We start from the raw sequence: 18,505 nt of genomic DNA, 5'->3' as shown, positions 1-18,505 counted from the left end.
GGGAGGCTGAGGCAGAGAATTGCTAGAACCCGGGAGGGGGAGGTTGCAGTGAGCAAAGATCACACCACTGCACTCCAGCCTAAGCAACAGAGCAAGACTCCATCTCAAAAAAAAACCTGAGTGTCCAATGCTGGCACTTTCTGTAGTTTATGATGAGCATCCTGAAGTATTGTCAGCATCTCGGAGCTGCTTCACCGCCTGCCTTCCTCACGTTGGGGAGAAAGGGATGGAAACTAGAACTATGTGCCAGCATCAGAAGCTTGTGGCTAATGGGATGTATTGGGCACCAGGAGGGAGTGATAAGGCTTAATCCAAGAAGAATGAACCTTTGGGTCCTTCCTGTCGCCTTTATCTGCACCCACATGACCACACTGACGATAGTTTCTAGTTCTGCCTACTAAGCCACATGTTACTATTGAGCACTTGAAACGTACAGAATATTTGAATGACTTTTTTTTTTTTTTTTTTTTTTTTGAGACGGAGTCTCGCTCTGCCGCCCAGGCTGGAGTGCAGTGGCCGGATCTCAGCCCACTGCAAGCTCTGCCTCCCGGGTTTACGCCATTCTCCTGCCTCAGCCTCCCGAGCAGCTGGGACTATAGGCGCCCGCCACCTCGCCCAGCTAGTTTTTTGTATTTTTTAGTAGAGACGGGGTTTCACCGTGTTAGCCAGGATGGTCTCGATCTCCTAACCTTGTGATCCGTCCGTCTCGGCCTCCCAAAGTGCTGGGATTACAGGCTTGAGCCACTGCCTCCGGCCTAATGACTTTTTAAGTGTTGAAAAGACAATGTTTGATATATTGGGTCAAATAAAATAGGAAAATTTCATGTGGGTCTACTACAAAAATAAATTACATATGTGGCTCACGTAATGTTTCTATTGAATGTTGCTGATCTATAGAAGTTCTTGTGTTGCCTGGACCCCCACAAATGGCACCCCATATAGCTTCTCCAAGTGGCCCTACCCCCAAATTATTTCACTGCTCACGTGTTCCACCCAGTTCCCTCAGTGTATTTTCTGTTACAGCAGCCGTCTGGTGAGACCAGTCTGCACTGAGAGTAGACTCAGCACTAATACCTTTTACCTCAGAGGAGTCCCCTGTGGGGAGCCTGGCAGCTCATCTTTTTTTTCTTTTTTTTTTTTTTTTTTTTTTTGAAACAGGGTCTCACTCTGTCGCCCAGGCTGGAGGGCAGTGGCACAATCATGGCCCACTGCAGCCTCAGCCTCTGGGATTAAGCGATCCCCCTACCTCAGCTACCTCAGCCTCCCGAGTAGCTGGGACTATAGGAGAGCACTACCATGCCTGGCTAATTTTTTTATTTTTTATGGAGATGAGATCTCACCATGTTGCCCAGGCTGATCTTGAATTCCTGGACTCAAGTGATCCTCTTGCCTTGGTCTCTCAAAATGCTGGGATTACAGGCATGAGCCACTGCGCCTGGCCCCAGCAGCTCATCCTTAACATGCTCTCACATTGGAAAGCTCCCATAGAGTCACCATCTCCATAGCACATCACAGTGTCACCTCTCGGGGGCCTCTTCAGCACCTTCCTTCCCAGACAGCAAAATGAGGGGCAGAGGCATTGATGTCCCTATGGCTAACTTCCTCTCTGAATCTTGCATCCCAAGTAGTTCCAATTTCATCATACGAAGGGGGTGTAGGGAGCTGAAGCATGTTGAAGGGCTGCCTCCCTTTCAGTCCAGTTGATGCCAGAGCCCTGGAGTTGGCTCTTGTTGTCGGAGACAGTTGGACCTGTACCCAGGAGTCTAAGGCTGTACGCCCTCCTGGCCCCAGAGTGGCCTCAACTTAGAAGACTCCATTTTCACGACAGTTTACAGACATTTGCATAAACTTCTCAGCACCCTGCCTGATGGTGATGCTTTACTTACATTTAATGTATGTGTATGTTAGATTGGTGGTATAATCAGACAGATCTTAAGCTATTGATCGTGTGACGTGGTGGTCAATTTGTACCTTTTTCAAAAATTAGAGGGGATTGGCTGGGCGCAGTGGCTCATGCCTGTAATCCCAGCACTTTGGGAGGCCGAGGCGGGCGGATCACAAGGTCAGGAGATCGAGACCATCCAACACGGTGAAACCCCGTCTCTACTAAAAATACAAAAAATTAGCCGGGCGTGGTGGCAGGCGCCTGTAGTCCCAGCTACTCAGGAGGCTGAGGCAGGAGAATGGCGTGAACCCGGGAGGCAGAGTTTGCAGTGAGCTGAGATCACACCACTGCACTCCAGCCTGGGGGACAGAGCAAGACTCAGTCTCCCCCAAAAAAAAGAAAGAAAATATGGTTTGGGGTTGTCTCAGTCCTTTTTGTATTGCTATAAAGGGATACCTGGGGTTGGATAATTTATAAAGAAAAAGGATTTATTTGGCTCACAATCTAATTGGGCATCTATCTGCATTTGGTGAGGGCCTCAGGCTGCTTCCACTCGTGGCTGGAAGGCAGAGGGGAGCCTGCTTGTGCAGAGATCACATGGTGGGAGGGGAAGCAAGAGAGAGAGCGGAGAGGTGCCAGACTCTTTTTAGCAGCCAGCTCTCTCAGGAACTGATAGAGCAAGAACCCACTCACCTCTGAGTGAGGGCGTTAATCTACTCATGAGGGATCTGCCCTCACAACCAAAACATCTCCCATGTGGCCCCACTTCCAACATTGGGGATCAAATTTCAGCATGAAGTTTGTGGGGGAACAAACGGGTTAATGAAAATACCTTAAATAGCCAGGCACGGTGGCTCGCGCCTGTAATCCCGGCACTTTGGGAGGCCAAGGCGGGCAGATCACAAGGTCAGGAGATCGAGACCATCCTGGCTAACACGGTGAAACCTGTCTCTACTAAAAATACAAAAAGAAATTTGCCGGGCGTGGTGGCATGCGCCTGTATACCCAGCTACTCAGGAAGCTGAGCAGGAGAATCGCTTGAACCCAAGAGGTGGAGGTTGCAGTGAGCCAGGATCGCACCACTGCACTCCAGTCTGGGCGACAGAGGGAGACTCCGTCTCAAAAAAAAAAAAAAAAAAAAAAAAAAGCTGGCTGCAGTGGCTCATGCTTAATCCCAGCACTTTGGGAGTCCAAGGCGGGCGGATCACAAGGTCAGGAGATCGAGACCGTCCTGGCTAAGACGGGGAAACCCCATCTCTACTGAAAATACAAAAAATTAGCTGGGCGTGGTGGTGGGCGCTTGTAGTCCCAGCTACTCAGGAGACTGAGGCAGGAGAATGGTGTGAACCTGGGAGGCAGAGCTTGCAGTGAGCCGAGATTGTGCCACTGCACTCCAGCCTGGGTGACAGAGCGAGACTCCGTCTCAAAAATTAATTAATTAATTAATTAATTTAAAAAAAAAAAAACTTAAATACTAGGGTCTTTCCCAGCAGGACTTTCTCTTTTAGTTTCTAGGCAAGATTTTGCTTCTTTTGACTTGGATAATAACTAGAGTATTGTGGTTGGCCATAATTTTGAGTTCAGGCAAAGTTTGCTTTGTTTCATGGTCATGAAGCATGTGTGCAGGGATAGCTCACCCTCCTCTGCAAAGAACAGGACTGGTCTCAGATTCAGCACATCCTTTAACTGCTCATGCCAGCTGGTCTCATTGTCTGTTGTGAAAACCAAGTGGGCTCATGGATGAGAGCTGCTGAGCAGGACCAAACACAAAGTACTCTGGCAGCAGTGGCTGCTGTAAAGGCAGTTAGAGGAGGCTTTGGGGGTCTGTAAAGTGTCTGTTGGCCCACATCAGGGCCTGTCTTCTTTTTATTCCATGCTGACTTGCAGTTTGCTCTCAGACTCTCATTCTGGTCCTCCAGGGCAGCTGTGCAGATCGAGCTTTGGGCCTCTGCAGGAGTACCAGGATGAGGGCAGCCCCAGAGGGATTTCTTTTTCTTTTTTTTTTTTGAGAGGGAATCTCACTCTGTTGCCCAGGCTGGAGTGCAGTGGCACAATCTCAGCTCACTGCAACCTCCGCCTCCCGGGTTCAAGCGATTCTCCTGCCTCAGCCTCCTGAGTAGCTGGGACTACAGGCACGCGCCACCACACCTGGCTAATTTTTGTATTTTTAGTAGAGACGGGGTTTCACCATATTGGTCAGGCTGATCTCAAACTCCTCACCTCGTGATCCGCCTGCCTCAGCCCCCCAAAGTGCTGGGATTACAGCGTGAGCCACTGCGCCTAGCCCTGAGATGAATTTCTAAGAGCCTGGTGCCTCCTCTCGCTCCTGGCACCTCTCCTCTTCCTGACTTCCTCCCTGCTGAGCTCTGCAGATCTGGATGCTGCTTCCTCACCTAGCTGTGGGTGTGAATGTGGTGCAGGACATCTTGACCTGCTCAGGATCCTGACTTTTGTCTTACGGGCAATCTTGCTCCTGAGGCAGAAGGATCATTTGAGCCCAGGAGTTTAAGACCAGCTTGGGCAACATATTGAGACCTCATCTCTCCAAAAAATTCAAAACATGAGGCAGGAAGATCACATGAGCCCAAGAGGTTGAGGCTGCAGTGGGCCCTGATAGCACTACTGCACTCCTGCCTCGATGACATAGAGAGAGACCCTGCCTCAAAAAATAAATAAATAAAATTTTTAAAAAACCTGCAAATCTTAAACAGCCACTGAGCCTGTGACACCCTCTGGGTATTTCCTGTCATGGGTGCTGGTACAGGTCTGACCTTGATGATAGCCTGTCTTCCCTGGGGAAGGACCCAGTTCTACAACTGTTGCGGTCTGTGCTTCTTGCCACAAAGGTAACAGAGTAGAACTGGGGTTGTTCCTTGGCCTGGCCCTTGGAAGGCTAGGAGGTTCTCTGTGTACAAGTGACCCAGGTCCCCGAAGGAAGTACTTCATGACCCTATGAAGAGGGCTTCTGCCTGGCAGCCACTCCATGCCATCCTCAGTCACACTTGACTGAGGTACATTTTAGAACAAGCCTCCTGCTCATCCCCTCCTTCTGCCTGAATGGGCAGTCAGCACTCTTCATTCAGCCAGGCCTGGTTAGAAAACCCCTTGACTGTGTGTTTCTGTATGGAATAGATGGCCTACTGCCAGCATATTGGGGTGGAGTTCATGTTCATCAATGACCTGGAACAGTGCCAGTGGATCCGGCAGAAGTTTGAGACCCCTGGAATCATGCAGTTCACAAATGAGGAGAAGCGGACCCTGCTGGCCAGGCTTGTACGGTCCACCAGGTATGGGTCTGGCCCTGGGCAATGGGGCAGACATTCCTAGGGAAGCAGCGACCCTCTGTTGTTCGGGCCTGTGTGCAGCCTGTTGGCCGAGGTGAGAGGGGGTTTGGGGTGGTGCAGGCAAAGCTCCAGCTGCAAATGTGTGAAGAGACACCAGGCAAGTAGAGTCAGTCTTCAGAGCAACCTCTGCCTCCTGAATTCAAGCGATTCTCTTGCCTCAGCCTCCTGAGTAGCAGGGATTACAGGCACATACCACCACAGCCGGCTAATTTTTACATTTTTAGTAGAGGTGAGGTTTCACCATGTTGGCCAGACTAGTCTCGAACTCCTGACCTCAGGTGATCCGCCCACCTCGGCCTCTCAAAGTGCTGGGATTACAAGCATGAGCCCAGAACCCCCTCTTTTTGGTCAGGAAGAGTGACATTGCCCTTCAAGGTGTCTTGGTTCCCTGTCCAGGTTTGAGGAGTTCCTACAGCGGAAGTGGTCCTCTGAGAAGCGCTTTGGTCTAGAAGGCTGTGAGGTACTGATCCCTGCCCTCAAGACCATCATCGACAAGTCGAGTGAGAACGGCGTGGACTACGTGATTATGGGCATGCCACACAGGTATGGCCAAGGGCGCGCCCCACCTGGTTTCTCACCATCCCTGTGGGCTGTGTAGGAGGCACCAGGTAAAGGCACTGAGAGAGCAGCTGTTTCCTACTTGAGTGCCAGTTGTGAGTCTGGGCTCATCTGGTTCCTGAGGGTGTGTCGTTTTGCAGGCGATTCTCACATTCCCTGCCTCTGGAAGACTGCAAAGTCATGATCACAGCCAAAGCCACATGTAGTTTCAGACTGGCATTTGGCCTTACATTGCATTTTTATGAAAGTTAAACCCAGGTTCCCTGGTTGGGGTCTAACCTGGAGGGAAGGCTGCTTCCTGACATTGGAGGGGAGGCCAAGACTGTGAAAATAGGGAAGGTGTAGGGAGGGAGGAGGGTAAGGAAGCCTCAGGCCCATGGTGTTGCTGCACCTTCTGCCTTTCTGCTGCCTACCATGGCCTTGATTGCCCAGCAGGCTCGGTTCCCACATTAGCTCCAGTTCACAGCTATCCTTGGGCTGTAAACCGAGGAGGTGCCGTGCCCTAGGGGAGGGAGAGGGGATTGTAACACCCTCGTCTGCCATCTGGAAGCCGTGACCTCAGGCTCTGCTCACCCTACTCTCCGGTATGTTCCAGAGGGCGGCTGAACGTGCTTGCAAATGTCATCAGGAAGGAGCTGGAACAGATCTTCTGTCAATTCGATTCAAAGCTGGAGGCAGCTGATGAGGTGACGCACCTGCATAGAGACACATCCAGCGTAGCCCCAACTTACACAAGACCCCTGGCTCTACTTCTTTCTTAGAATGACTTATGGGGGTTGGTTCTTCTGTACCATTTGTGATTTGCCTTCCTTGTTGGAAGAATTTTAGTGTTGGAACAAAGGTGGCCAGTGGCCCACCTGGTCAGAGGTCCGGCAGCCCCACTCTGAGTGCAGGGGTGTGTCCCCTCTGGCTGAGGGACATTCTCCCTATGCCCTGGATGAGAATGATCCTGGGAAAAGGCCTCCATGTCCTTCTACGTTGGGTTCCTGGGAGTAGAAATCCCATATAAGGCTGGGTGTGGTGGCTCCTGCCCCGTAACCTCAACACTTTGGGAGGCTGAGGCAGGTGGATCGCAGGAGTTCAAGACCAGCCTGACCAACATGGAGTAACCCCATCTCTACTAAAAATATAAAATTAGCCAGGCATGGTGGCGCATGCCTGTAATCCCAGCTACTTGGGAGGCTGAGGCAGGAGAATCGCTTGAACCCAGAAAGTGGAGGTTGCAGCAAGCTGAGATCGCGCCGTTGCACTCCAGCCTGGGCAACAAGAGCAAAACTCCATCTCAAAAAAAAAAAAATTCCCGTTTAAAAGGGCTCTTTTAGGCCAGGCGCGGTGGCTCACGCCTGTAATCCCAGCACTTTGGGAGGCCAAGGCGGGCAGATCACGAGGTCAGAAGATGGAGACCATCCTGGCTAACACGGTGAAAACCCATCTCTACTAAAAAATACAAAAAATTAGCCGGGCACGATGGTGGGCGCCTGTAGTCCCAGCTGCTCGGGAGGCTGAGGCAGGAGAATGGCGTGAACCCGGGAGGCAGAGCTTGCAGTGAGCCAAGATCACGCCACTGCACTCCAGTCTGGGCCACAGAGCCAGGCTCCGTCTCAAAAAAAAAAAAAAAAGGGCTCTTTTGGAGACTGAGCATCTCCTTGGCCAGGGTGCAAATTCACTGTTTACCCCATCAGGGCTCTGGAGATGTGAAGTACCACCTGGGCATGTATCACCGCAGGATCAATCGTGTTACCGACAGGAACATTACCCTGTCCCTGGTGGCCAACCCTTCCCACCTTGAGGCTGCTGACCCCGTGGTGATGGGCAAGACCAAAGCTGAGCAGTTTTACTGTGGCGACACTGAAGGGAAAAAGGTAAGGCCCAGAGAGAGGTGTGCAAGGCAGATCGTCAAGGCCCCATGTTCCAGCATGGAATTCTGCTCACCAACATAACCCAGAGCCCTGGGTGCATATGGACTTTAAAAAAATATTTAAAGTCGGCCAGTCGCAGTGGCTCACGTCTGTAATCCCAGCACTTTGGGAGGCTGAGGCAGGCAGATCACCTGAGGTCGAGAGTTGGAGACCAGCCTGACCAACATGGAGAAACCCCATCTCTACTAAAAATACAAAATTAGCCGGGCGTGGTGGTGCATGCCTGTAATTCCAGGTACTTGGGAGGCTGAGGCAGGAAAATAGCTTGAACCTGGGAGGCGGAGGTTGTGGTAAGCCGAGATCACGCCCTTGCACTCCAGCCTAGCAACAAGAGCGAAACTGTCTCAAAAAAAAAAAAAATATATATATATACACACACACACATATATATAAAATCAATATATATGTGTGTGTGTATATATATATAAAATCAACTTTTCAAGAATAGCAATAGTAAAACAGTCCTGCTTATAGTGTTCCTTCTCCTGAAGTTGTAATTGTCAGAACTATGTGGGAAGTTTGCTTTTGTCCTCACCAAATCTCTGAAGGAGCCAGGTTTGCAGTTATTCTAAATGGACAGAGATGTTTTCACTGAAAAGGAGGAGAGTCTGAGAGGCTCTGTAAGGAAAAGTGTAGGTGAGCCTGAAGGAGAAATTGTAGAACTGAGACTTGTCAGGAGAGTAGTGCCTGCTGTGATCAGAGGCGGGAGCTCATGGGCTGGTTGAAGACCGAGGAGGGCTCAGGCTGCAGGCAGGTGGGGTCCTGCTTCACCATTTCTGGTCATGTGACTGAGTGTTGGGGGTTGGCTCGCCAGCCTGCTTTTGTAGAAATAGTCTTAACAGATTGTTAACAGTTTGCCCTTATTTAACTTTAAGATAGAATCTTGTCTGACAAATTTTATATTTCCTATTAATGATGACCTAAAAACCAAATAATCAGAAAAAAATCAAATATTTATAATGTTTTATGTGTGGGTTCTAGGAAACATACAAAGCAGGCATCACCACCACTTTTCTCTCCAGAGCCTCCTGTTCTTTTTAGAAAAAAGGTCGTGTGTAAAGAAGCAAATAGCACGCATACAGCGTGATAGGAAACTGTGGAGTTAGCTGCAAAGAGCTTTGGAAGAGGTGTGCGGGGGTGTGGGCTAGAGTTGGACCAAGGATAGAAGGGAAACCCCTTATCAGCAGAGCAGGTAGTTGTCATTTTATTCGAGAAGTGGCAGGATTTAGGGAGGTGGGAAGGGAAGAATGTTTTCTGGAGATGTAGAAGCAAAGATGTAAGGTAAATTGGGGACACAGAGCAGGGATGGGCCAGCCTCCTAGTTGTGCCCTGGAAAGAGGTCAGGTCTATGTTAGAAGTGGAACCAATTGGCCCAGCACGGTGGCCCACACCTGTAATCCCAACACTTTGGGAGGCCGAGGTGGGTGGATCAGCTGAGGTCAGGAGTTCGAGACCATCCTGGCTAACACAGTGAAACCCCATCTCTACTAAAAATACAAACAAAATTAGCTGGGCGTGGTGGCACATGCCTGTAGTCTCAGCTACTCAGAAGGCTGAGGGGGGAGAATGTTTGAACCCAGGAGGCGGAGGTTGCAGTGAGCTGAGATCGCACCACTGCACTCTAACCTGGGTGACAGAGGGAGACTCCTTCTCAAAGAAAAAAGAAAAAAGAAGTAGAACCAATTATTAGTTTACCAGGTTCTGTAATTTTAAATACTGTAAATCTACTACTGTCATGCTCACAGGGTTAGAGGAAGGGAAACTGCCATCATAGGTAATGGAGCCTGGGCTGGAGAAGTGATTCTCGCATCTATCAATACTTGCTATAAAGAACGAGTATGACCCACAGGGACACAGAGGTCATTCCATGGCTTCAAGCTCATGGGCCAGGACAGTGTCACAGAAACTTCAACTAGATGCAAAGAGGCCTCAACTCTGTTTGGGGAAACTGCAGCCCCCGCAGGCAGTAACAACACTGGGTGTCTAGGATGGGCTGGTCTGAGGTGAGATCGGCATGGGGAGACCAGCATTGTGATGACTAGTGCCTCTGGTATTTCCACCCTCCTGGGCACTTGCCCAGGCATTTGGGCTGAGTAGTGGAATGAGATTACCGAAAACTTTGGGTAACTCCTACATTCATAGATTGTGGACAAAAATCCACTCTAGCAGTACTCCTCAGAATGTTGGAAATTTCCCAAAAAGGAATGAAATCATTGGAATAAAAGTGATAGAGTATATTTTAAACTGCTACAGATGGTCACACTGATTGGTCCCTTCATGAGACGCCAGGACAGGAGAGGCTGGTTAGTCCCTGATTTGCTCATAAGCCTGCATGTAGCTGAGTCCAAACTGTCAGTCCCTTTGTTTCCAGTCTGCACAGACCATGTTGTCACAAGTTTGCCCTTGCCCCAATATGGATAGCTGCCAAGCCCTCTTTCTGAGCCTCCTCGTCACCTTGCCTCAAGCCCTCCCATGTCCCCAGCAGGGTCAGTGTGGGGTCATTGCAGGCTCAGTCGTCTGCCTGTTCTTACTCCTCTTGACACCCATAGGACGTGATTTGATTTCTGTTAAATCCAGAACTCAGCTGAAGTGTGTGTTATGTAACTCTCAGCACTCGTGCAGAATTACATACTCTGTATAAGTGCAGCTGAGGTCATCCCATAATCTCATGCATGATTGTGAAACAGACCTGATTTGGCTCAGTGCTAATATGGCCTTTGGGATCTTTGTTCATGAAAGCATTTCCTCAGTGCAGCAATGCAACCTGCCACAAAGGGAGCACCCACTCCTGCCAGAGGTACGGCCCAGGCTGCCAGACACAAGGAGATTCCCCATGTGTCCTGGCTGTGATTTCAGCAGCCGGTTACCACAATGCAGTATGGCATGGCGGTCGCAGTACAACATCACCAAGATGATCAAGAACAAATACTATGACAAGAGGAAGACTGACTACAGGTGCCAGCAGAAGACAGACTGGACAGAAAAGTATCTGCAGGAAAAAACAACACACTATGGGGACCAGGAAAGCATGAAATGTCAGTGACTCAAAACCAATGGCTTTTACACTCAGGGAGCCTGGGCATCGTGGCAAAGCTGCACACCTCCAAGGGGGCCTGTAAGCAAACCAGATCCTTACATCCACATGCTGCTATCCTAGTGAGCACCTGCCACATCCACCCAAAGGCAGGACAGCTGTAGTTCTATTTTTAAAAATTCTAGGTTTTGTCCCTGACACACAAATCATGGGTCTTACCGTCCTACCAAGGATGACGCAGCACAGTGTTGAGGACCAGGGTAGTCACAAGAACTCAGGGAGGTGCAGGTCAGTAGGCCCATAGGCTGAGGCCACAGCAGGAGAAGGTCTGTTACATAACACCTTGGCTAGCCACAGCGTCTAGTTTTTTTGCTACACACCCATCTAGATGGCATTTTGTAAAGATAAGATTAACATTTAAACCAGTAGATTTTGAGTAAAGCAGATGACCTTGCACAACGTGAGTGGGCTTCATCCAGTCAATTCAAGGCCTTCGAGAAAAGACTGAGGTTCCCAGAAAAGAAGGAATTCTGCCTCCAGACAGCCTTCACACTTGAGCTGCAACATCAGCTCTGCCGTGGGTCTCCAGCCTGCCAGCCCGCCCTGCAGACTTTGCACTTGCCAGCCTGATTCCTTAAAAATCTGTCTTTCTCGGCCAGGCACGATGACTCATGCCTGTCATCCCAGCACTTTGGGAGACTGAAGCAAGAAGATTGCTTGAACCCAGGAGTTCGAGACCAGCATGAGCAACATGGTGAAACCCCGTCCCTACAAAAAAATGCCAAAATTAGCCAGGCGTGGTGGCATGTACTTGTAATCCCTGCTACTTGGGGGACTAAGGTGGGAAAATCACTTGAGCTTAGGAGGCAGAGGTTGCAGTGAGCTGAGATGGTGCCACTGCATTCCAGCCTGGGTGAGAGTGAGACCCTGCCTCAAAAAAAAAAAAAAAAGAAAGAAAAAAAAATCATTCTCTCTCTCCCCCTCTTCCTCTTCACCCTAACAGTTCTGTCTCTCTGGAGAGCCCTTCTAATACAAGGGTTTTGAAGAGGTATAGGCTATGTATCCAAGGAGTAGAGGTGGTGGGCTTACATGATTGTGGCATTGGAGACACTGAGTAAATCAGTAAACATATCTAAGGCAGTGGGGATGGAGTGTCTTGCAGTTGTAGGAGATATTTATAGGTATGGAAGGAGGTGGCCTGGAAAGTGTTGGATTAAAATTTGGAGGTACCAGTACAAACTCACAGTTTTATTACGTACACATACACAGAGAAATAACTGTGTATATATGCGCATGCATATGCACACATATATTTTTTAGATCTATGCTGAATGGGCCTAGAAATGATGATATCCTGGCAGCGATGAGCATACAAATACTGGTCTTAAATCCTATCCTCTCCTGCAGGAAGCTGCCTTCTTAGAGAAACAGCTGATATTGTACAGGGCTGGACAGGGACAGTACAACATGAAGCTACAATGTTCTGTTGGTCAGGAAGCAAGGAAGTACTCATGAATGAAAGAGACCTGTCCCTGTTCACAGGAAAGGGAGGCAGCTGGAAGGAGCTGCTCTCCATATCAACCTGGAACAGTCTGAGCATTAAAATAACTAACAATATTAATGCAACCTGTCGAATAAAATAGGAACCATGAGTACACATTAACACGAGTAAATAAACAAGGGAGAAGGGAAAGCTCTTCCTTGCAGAGAATGCCAACTAATAAATGTAGGAGTAACAGAAACTGGTGTTTGCCATCAACCCAAGGGGCTGGTTCAGACACAGTTGTCCATACTGCTGAGGCTGGGGTGGAGGTTTGAGGAGGAACAGGATATAAAGTTTCTTCTCACAGAATACTACCACTATACTCATTGCCAAGGAAAACAATGGTGAGTGAAGGGGAGGATAGCAGACAGCGGCCTCCCAGGTGAGCAGAGTTAACCTGATCTGATGCAGCGTGTCCTTCCCACGTGGGGACCCAAGATCTGTCAAGGGTGCAGAGACAGGAAGGATGAGGAGCTGCTCCAGGTTGGAGGAGCTGAAGAGACCTGGCAAGCGATGCTGCCCCCCCATGTGGGGTCTGGGGCGGATGGCTAAGCTAGTGCTGCCCTCCCAGATGATGGCAGGGTGTGTTGGTGTTGAACAGACATACCAAGGTGCTAGCATGTTGGGGACTTGGGGCCCTGTGGACTTCCCTGCTACTTTCTATGTTTGAAATTATCTCAAAACATTATTTTTGGAAAAACAAATGATGCATTTCCTCTGTTTGCCTTGTGGACTTGGCAATCAGAACATTTTGGATTTGGGGTCTCCTTTGGTGTCTACAGGTCATGTCCATCCTGTTGCATGGGGACGCTGCATTTGCTGGCCAGGGCATTGTGTACGAGACCTTCCACCTCAGCGACCTGCCATCCTACACAACTCACGGCACCGTGCACGTGGTCGTCAACAACCAGGTACCTCACACCAGCCTGAGGCTTTGCTGCTCACATCAGTCTTACTTAGAATGACATCTCTGAGTTATTTAGGATGTTCGCTGTTTTCTGATTATAAAAATACATCTGTTATTAAAAACCAAGTAATCCTAGCATTTTGGGAAGCCAAGGCAGAAGGATTGCTTCAGCCCACGAGTCTGAGACCAGCCTGAGCAATATAGTGAGACCCCCTTTCTCTACAAAAAATTGAAAAATTAGCACTGGGTGACCAGGCGCGGTGGCTCAGGCCTGTAATCCCAGCACTTTGGGAGGCTGAGGCAGGTGGATCACCTGAGGTCAGGAGTTCGAGCCTGGCCAACATGGTGAAACCCCGTCTCTGCTGAAAGTACAAAATTAGCCGTGTGTGGTGGCACATGCCTGTGATCCCAGCTACTTGGGAGGCTGAGGCAGGAGAATTGCTTGGACCTGGGAGGTGGAGGTTGCAGTGAGCCAAGATTGTGCCATTGCATTCCAGCCTAGGTGACAAGAGCAAAACTCCATCTCAAAAAAAAAAGAGTCTTACTCCATCTTGAACTCCTGACCCCAAGTTATCCACCCGCTTCAGCCTCCTAGAATGCTGGGATTACACGCATGAGCCACCACACTCCCAGCTAGGATTCCAGTTTTTTCATGTCCTCATCAACTCTTGTTATTGTCTGTTTTATTCTAGTCATCCTAGAAGGTGTGAAGTGATATCTCATTGTGGTTTTAATTTGCATTTCCCTAATGACTGGTGATGTGTGTGTCTTTTCATTTGCTTACTGGCTATTTGTATATCTTTGGGGAAATTTCTATTCAGATCCTTTGCCTATTTTTTGACTGGATTGTCTTTTTATTTTTGAGTTGTAAGAGTTCTTTATATATTCTGGATATGAGCCATGTATCTGATGATTTGCAAATATGGGACAATTTTGGTGTCCTTGGAAGCACAAAAGTTTTATTTTTTATCAAGCATAATTTATCTGTTTTTTCTTTTGTTCCTTGTGATTTTTGGTGCCATATCTTAAGAAGGCTTTGCCTAACCCAGGGTCACAAAGTTTTACCTCCTATGCTTTCTTCTGAGTCTTAGAGTTTTAACGCTTAAATCTATGATCTGTTTTGAGTTAATTTTTGTGCATGGTGCAAAGAAGGAGTCCCGCTTCATTCTTTTGCACTTGGATACTGTTTTCAAATATAAATGATTCTGTCGCAAAGCATCTAATGGACAGAGCTAGCTCCAGTGGGTGGCTCCAGTTACCAAGAAGCAGATTTTAGTTGAATGAAAGGAAGAACTCTCAACAGTGAGACCTGTTCCAACAGGGGAACTGGCTCCACCAGAAGTTTTGGATTCCTCCTCCTTGGAAGTATTGGCACAGCTAGTGAGCGAGTTGTCAGGGTTGAAGTAGATGGGAGGGGTGAGAAGGGCCAGGGGTGAGAGGAGAAACCATTTGGCCCTAGAGTTCCTTTGGATCCCAGACCAGCTTTGATGCTATGAACATGTATGTCCATATATCTCTTTAACACTCTGCTTTTTTTTTCCCCCTTTGAGACAGGGTCTTGCTCTGTCGCCCAGACTGAGGTGCAGTGGCATGATCATAGCTCACTGCAGCCTCCAACTCCTGGGCTCATGCAGTCCCTCCACCTCAGCCTCCCAAATAGCTGGAATTACAGGTGCGCACCACCATGCCCAGCTAATTTTTTCTTAAATTTTTCTTGTAGAGATAGGGTCTCTCTTTGTTGCCCAGGCTGCTCTTGAACTCCTGGGCTCAAGCAGTCCTCCCTCTTGGACCTCTCAAAGTGCTGGGATTATAGGCATGAGCCACTGTGCCTGACTGAAATCCTGCTTTCAGTTCTTTGGAGTATATATCCAGAAGTGGAGTAGAATTGCTACATCATATGATAGCTCTATTTTTAACTTTTTGAGTAACTGCTTATTAGTTCTAATTTTATTTCTTTTTTTACATGTTCATAGCATCATAAATCAGCTTTTCCTCTTACCAAGATTTTCCTACTAACGCACTACCTCCCAAAAGTATACTAAGAGAGTGCATTGGTGGTATAGTGGTAAGTATAGCTGCCTCCAATAATATACTAGGAGGTATTATTAATACACCCATAATGGAAAAAAGTACAGAGTATATTTGGAGTATACCTCTGTCACATGTGTGTATGCACACCCACTAGTATAGATAACGCTGCCGGTAGATTGCACCTCCATTACACGTATGCACATCCACCCACATAGATACTCCTGCTGGTAGAGTGCACCTCCATCATGTGTGCTCCCACCCAGATGTTCATGAAGGCACAGAAACTCGTAACAGTGGTGAACATTATGGAGAGGGCAGCTGAGACCTCAGCCTTGCAAAATGGGTTTCTTTCTGTGAAGTTCTAGCAGTAAGACATGTTATGATCACTGACTTCCTGCTGCAGGACCTTTACATGCTGAAGCCCCAGATGGGCGATGCTGGCTTCAATACCAGCTGAGATTGTTCAGGGCTCTCTTTTGTGTCAGGCTCTAGTACATCTTTTTTTTTTTTTTTTTTTTTTGAGACAGAGTCTTGCTCTCTCGCCCAGGCTGGAGTGCAGTGGCGCGATCTCAGCTCACTGCAAGCTCCGCCTCCTGGGTTCACACCATTCTCCTGCCTCAGCCTCCTGAGTAACTGGGACTACAGGCGCCCACCACCACGCCCAGCTAATTTTTTGTATTTTTGATAGAGACGGGGTTTCACCGTGTTAGCCAGGATGGTCTCAATCTCCTGACCTCGTGATCCACCCGCCTCGGCCTCCCAAAGTGCTGGGATTACAGGCGTGAGCCACCGCGCCCGGCCCATAATTTTTTTTTTAGTGTTCTTGTCAGTGTCTGACTATTTCTGATCATTTCTTTAGTCAGTGTGAGAAGGGAGATTATTTAAAAGCCATTAAACATAAATATAGAATTAGATTTTGCTAATATTTTCTTTATCTCCTTACTGCTTTGACTCATTGCTCATGAGGTAGTGTGGCGTCAGGAAGATCTGTAGAAGGAGAGGAAATAACTTCTTAGCTGAGTCTCTTATTTCTTTTAGAACATACTTAGAAATTCCCCTTCCAGAAATTTCACCTAAGGAAACCATCCAATGGTAAATATTTTTTCATAAGACTCTTTTCTGCCAGATGCAATGGCTCAAACCTGTTCCCAATACTTTGGGAGGCCAAGGCAAGAGGATTGCTTGAGCTCAGGAGTTCAAGACTAGCCTGGGCAACAAAGTGAGACCCTGTCTCTACACAAAACAAAACAAAAATTAGCCAGGCATGGTGGTACACATCCGTAGTCCTAGCTACTAAGGAGGCTGAGGCAGGAGGATTGCTTGAACCCAGGAGGTCAAGGCTGCAGTGAGCCGTGATCACACCACTACATTCCAGCCTGGGCAACAGAGTGAGACCTTGTCTCAAAATATATATATATATTTTTGTCAAAACCATATTTGTGCTACCACAAAGTTAGGAAACAAGCTTATGTCCAGCAGCAAAAGCGTCTTTGCATAAAATTTGGCAAAGCCATAGGAAGGGATATTAAACAACCATTAAAAAGTTTAATATCCTGGGGAAATGGTTACAGTATGGTAAATGGAAATTGCAGGACATTAATATGCTGCTAGTAGGAGTGTAAGTAGAACAGCTACTCGGGAGAGCAGTCTGATAGCATTTAGAAAAATTTTAAATGCTCATGCTTATGGCTCAGTTTTCCCTTCCTAGGATTAGACTGCAAATAAACTCAGCATTTGCAGGAGAAAATTTGTATAAGCATGTGTACAGCAACATTGTGTTTACCACAAATTGGAAACAAACGAAATGTCCACCAACAGGAGGATGGATAAATACTCTGTGGGGTATACTGTGTCTAGTTAAGTTTCACTGGAAAGTAGAGACTAAAGGAAGTATAGTTACATGTTTCAACCTGGGTGTATCATAAAAGCAAATGTTAAAGGGCAAACTGCAAAGGAATTGTACAGTATTTAGAGTATGATGCCATATATAAGGTACATAGAGTGTATATCAGTATAGTTTGAAAACATGGAAATACTCTCAAAAATCTCAATGCCATGAGAAACCAAGGAAAGCCTTCCAGAATAGCAGGGACTAGAGACACGTGACAAGTAAGTCCAGTGGGTGTCCTGGCCTGGATACTGGGCTAAGGAAAAAGAAGATTCTATAAACATTGTTAGGACAGCCGATGGAGTGAGTGTGGAGTGGATTATACAGTGCTGTTGCATGATATCTGTGGACTATGGATTAGACGAAGACATAGTGTAAATTGCGTGAGGCTGAGTACTGTACTTTGGCGAGGTAGGGGAATGTCTAGACTTTTCCCTCAGAAATAGGGATGGTCCACAACTGTCTGCTAAATGGTTCAGGGAAAAGGTGTATGTGTGTAATGGTAGGGCATGAATAATTAAAGCAGAGGGGGCAAAATGTGAACATTTGGTGACTTTAAGTAAAGACTGTATGGGAGTTCTTTGTAGTACTCTTTCAGCTTTCTCATGAATTTGAAATTACATCAAAGTTTACAAGTCAGCCAGGCACGGTGGCTCACGCTTGTAATCCCAACACTTTGGGAGGCCAAGGCAGTCAGACTTGAGGTCAGGAGTTCAACACCAGCCTGGTCAACATGGTGAAACCCCATCTCTACCAAAAATATTTTTTAACATTAGCAGGGCATGGTGGCACGTGCGTGTAATCCCAGCTACTTGGGAGGCTGAGGCAGGAGAATGGCTTAAACTGAGGCGGGAGGCAGAGACTGAGATCGCAGCACTGCACTCCAGCCTGGGTGACAAAGCGAGACTCCGTCTCAATAAATAAATAAATAAATAAAAGTTACCAACAAGCCTCAGAAGATAGATACTATATGCTGTTTACGGACATATGAAATACAAATAACTTGTGGCAGTGTTCTCCTCTGATTTAAGGTTAGAGAGGCATTCTGGTCCACTAACAAATATGGCAAAACTGTTGAGATTTGTTCACGTTAGGTGATGGACTCACAGAGCAATGTAGTATTATCATACTTTATGTTTGAAATATATGATAAGAGGCCGGGCGCGGTGGCTCAAGCCTGTAATCCCAGCACTTTGGGAGGCCGAGACGGGTGGATCATGAGGTCGGGAGATCGAGACCATCCTGGCTAACACGGTGAAACCCCGTCTCTACTAAAAAATACAAAAAAACTAGCCGGGCGAGGTGGCGGGCGCCTGTAGTCCCAGCTACTGGGGAGGCTGAGGCAGGAGAATGGCGTAAACCCGGGAGGCGGAGCTTGCAGTGAGCTGAGATCCGG

The 18,505-nt window shown here is 47.8% G+C and overlaps 1 protein-coding gene across 16 annotated transcripts in view; it reads left to right on the top strand.

The window, feature by feature from the left end:
• Positions 1-18,505, top strand: part of OGDH (oxoglutarate dehydrogenase) — a 94,763-nt gene that overhangs the window by 60,358 nt on the left and 15,900 nt on the right. For 13 of the 16 annotated variants that reach the window (XM_065542018.1, XM_065542013.1, XM_065542019.1 and 10 more), the window contains 5 exons: positions 5,018-5,172; positions 5,626-5,772; positions 6,383-6,473; positions 7,470-7,649; positions 13,066-13,194. In XM_065542018.1, coding sequence (XP_065398090.1) covers positions 5,018-5,172; positions 5,626-5,772; positions 6,383-6,473; positions 7,470-7,649; positions 13,066-13,194 — 702 coding nt within the window. The remainder of the gene's footprint in view (positions 1-5,017; positions 5,173-5,625; positions 5,773-6,382; positions 6,474-7,469; positions 7,650-13,065; positions 13,195-18,505) is intronic. The other 3 variants (XM_074035095.1, XM_065542020.1, XM_074035092.1) reach the window with 1 other exon arrangement.

This window comes from Macaca fascicularis, chromosome 3 (assembly GCF_037993035.2).
Source record: "Macaca fascicularis isolate 582-1 chromosome 3, T2T-MFA8v1.1".
NCBI classification, from domain to species: Eukaryota; Metazoa; Chordata; class Mammalia; order Primates; family Cercopithecidae; genus Macaca; species Macaca fascicularis.
Note: the sequence above shows the minus strand (reverse complement) of the source record. Positions and strands in the feature narration are given on the sequence as shown.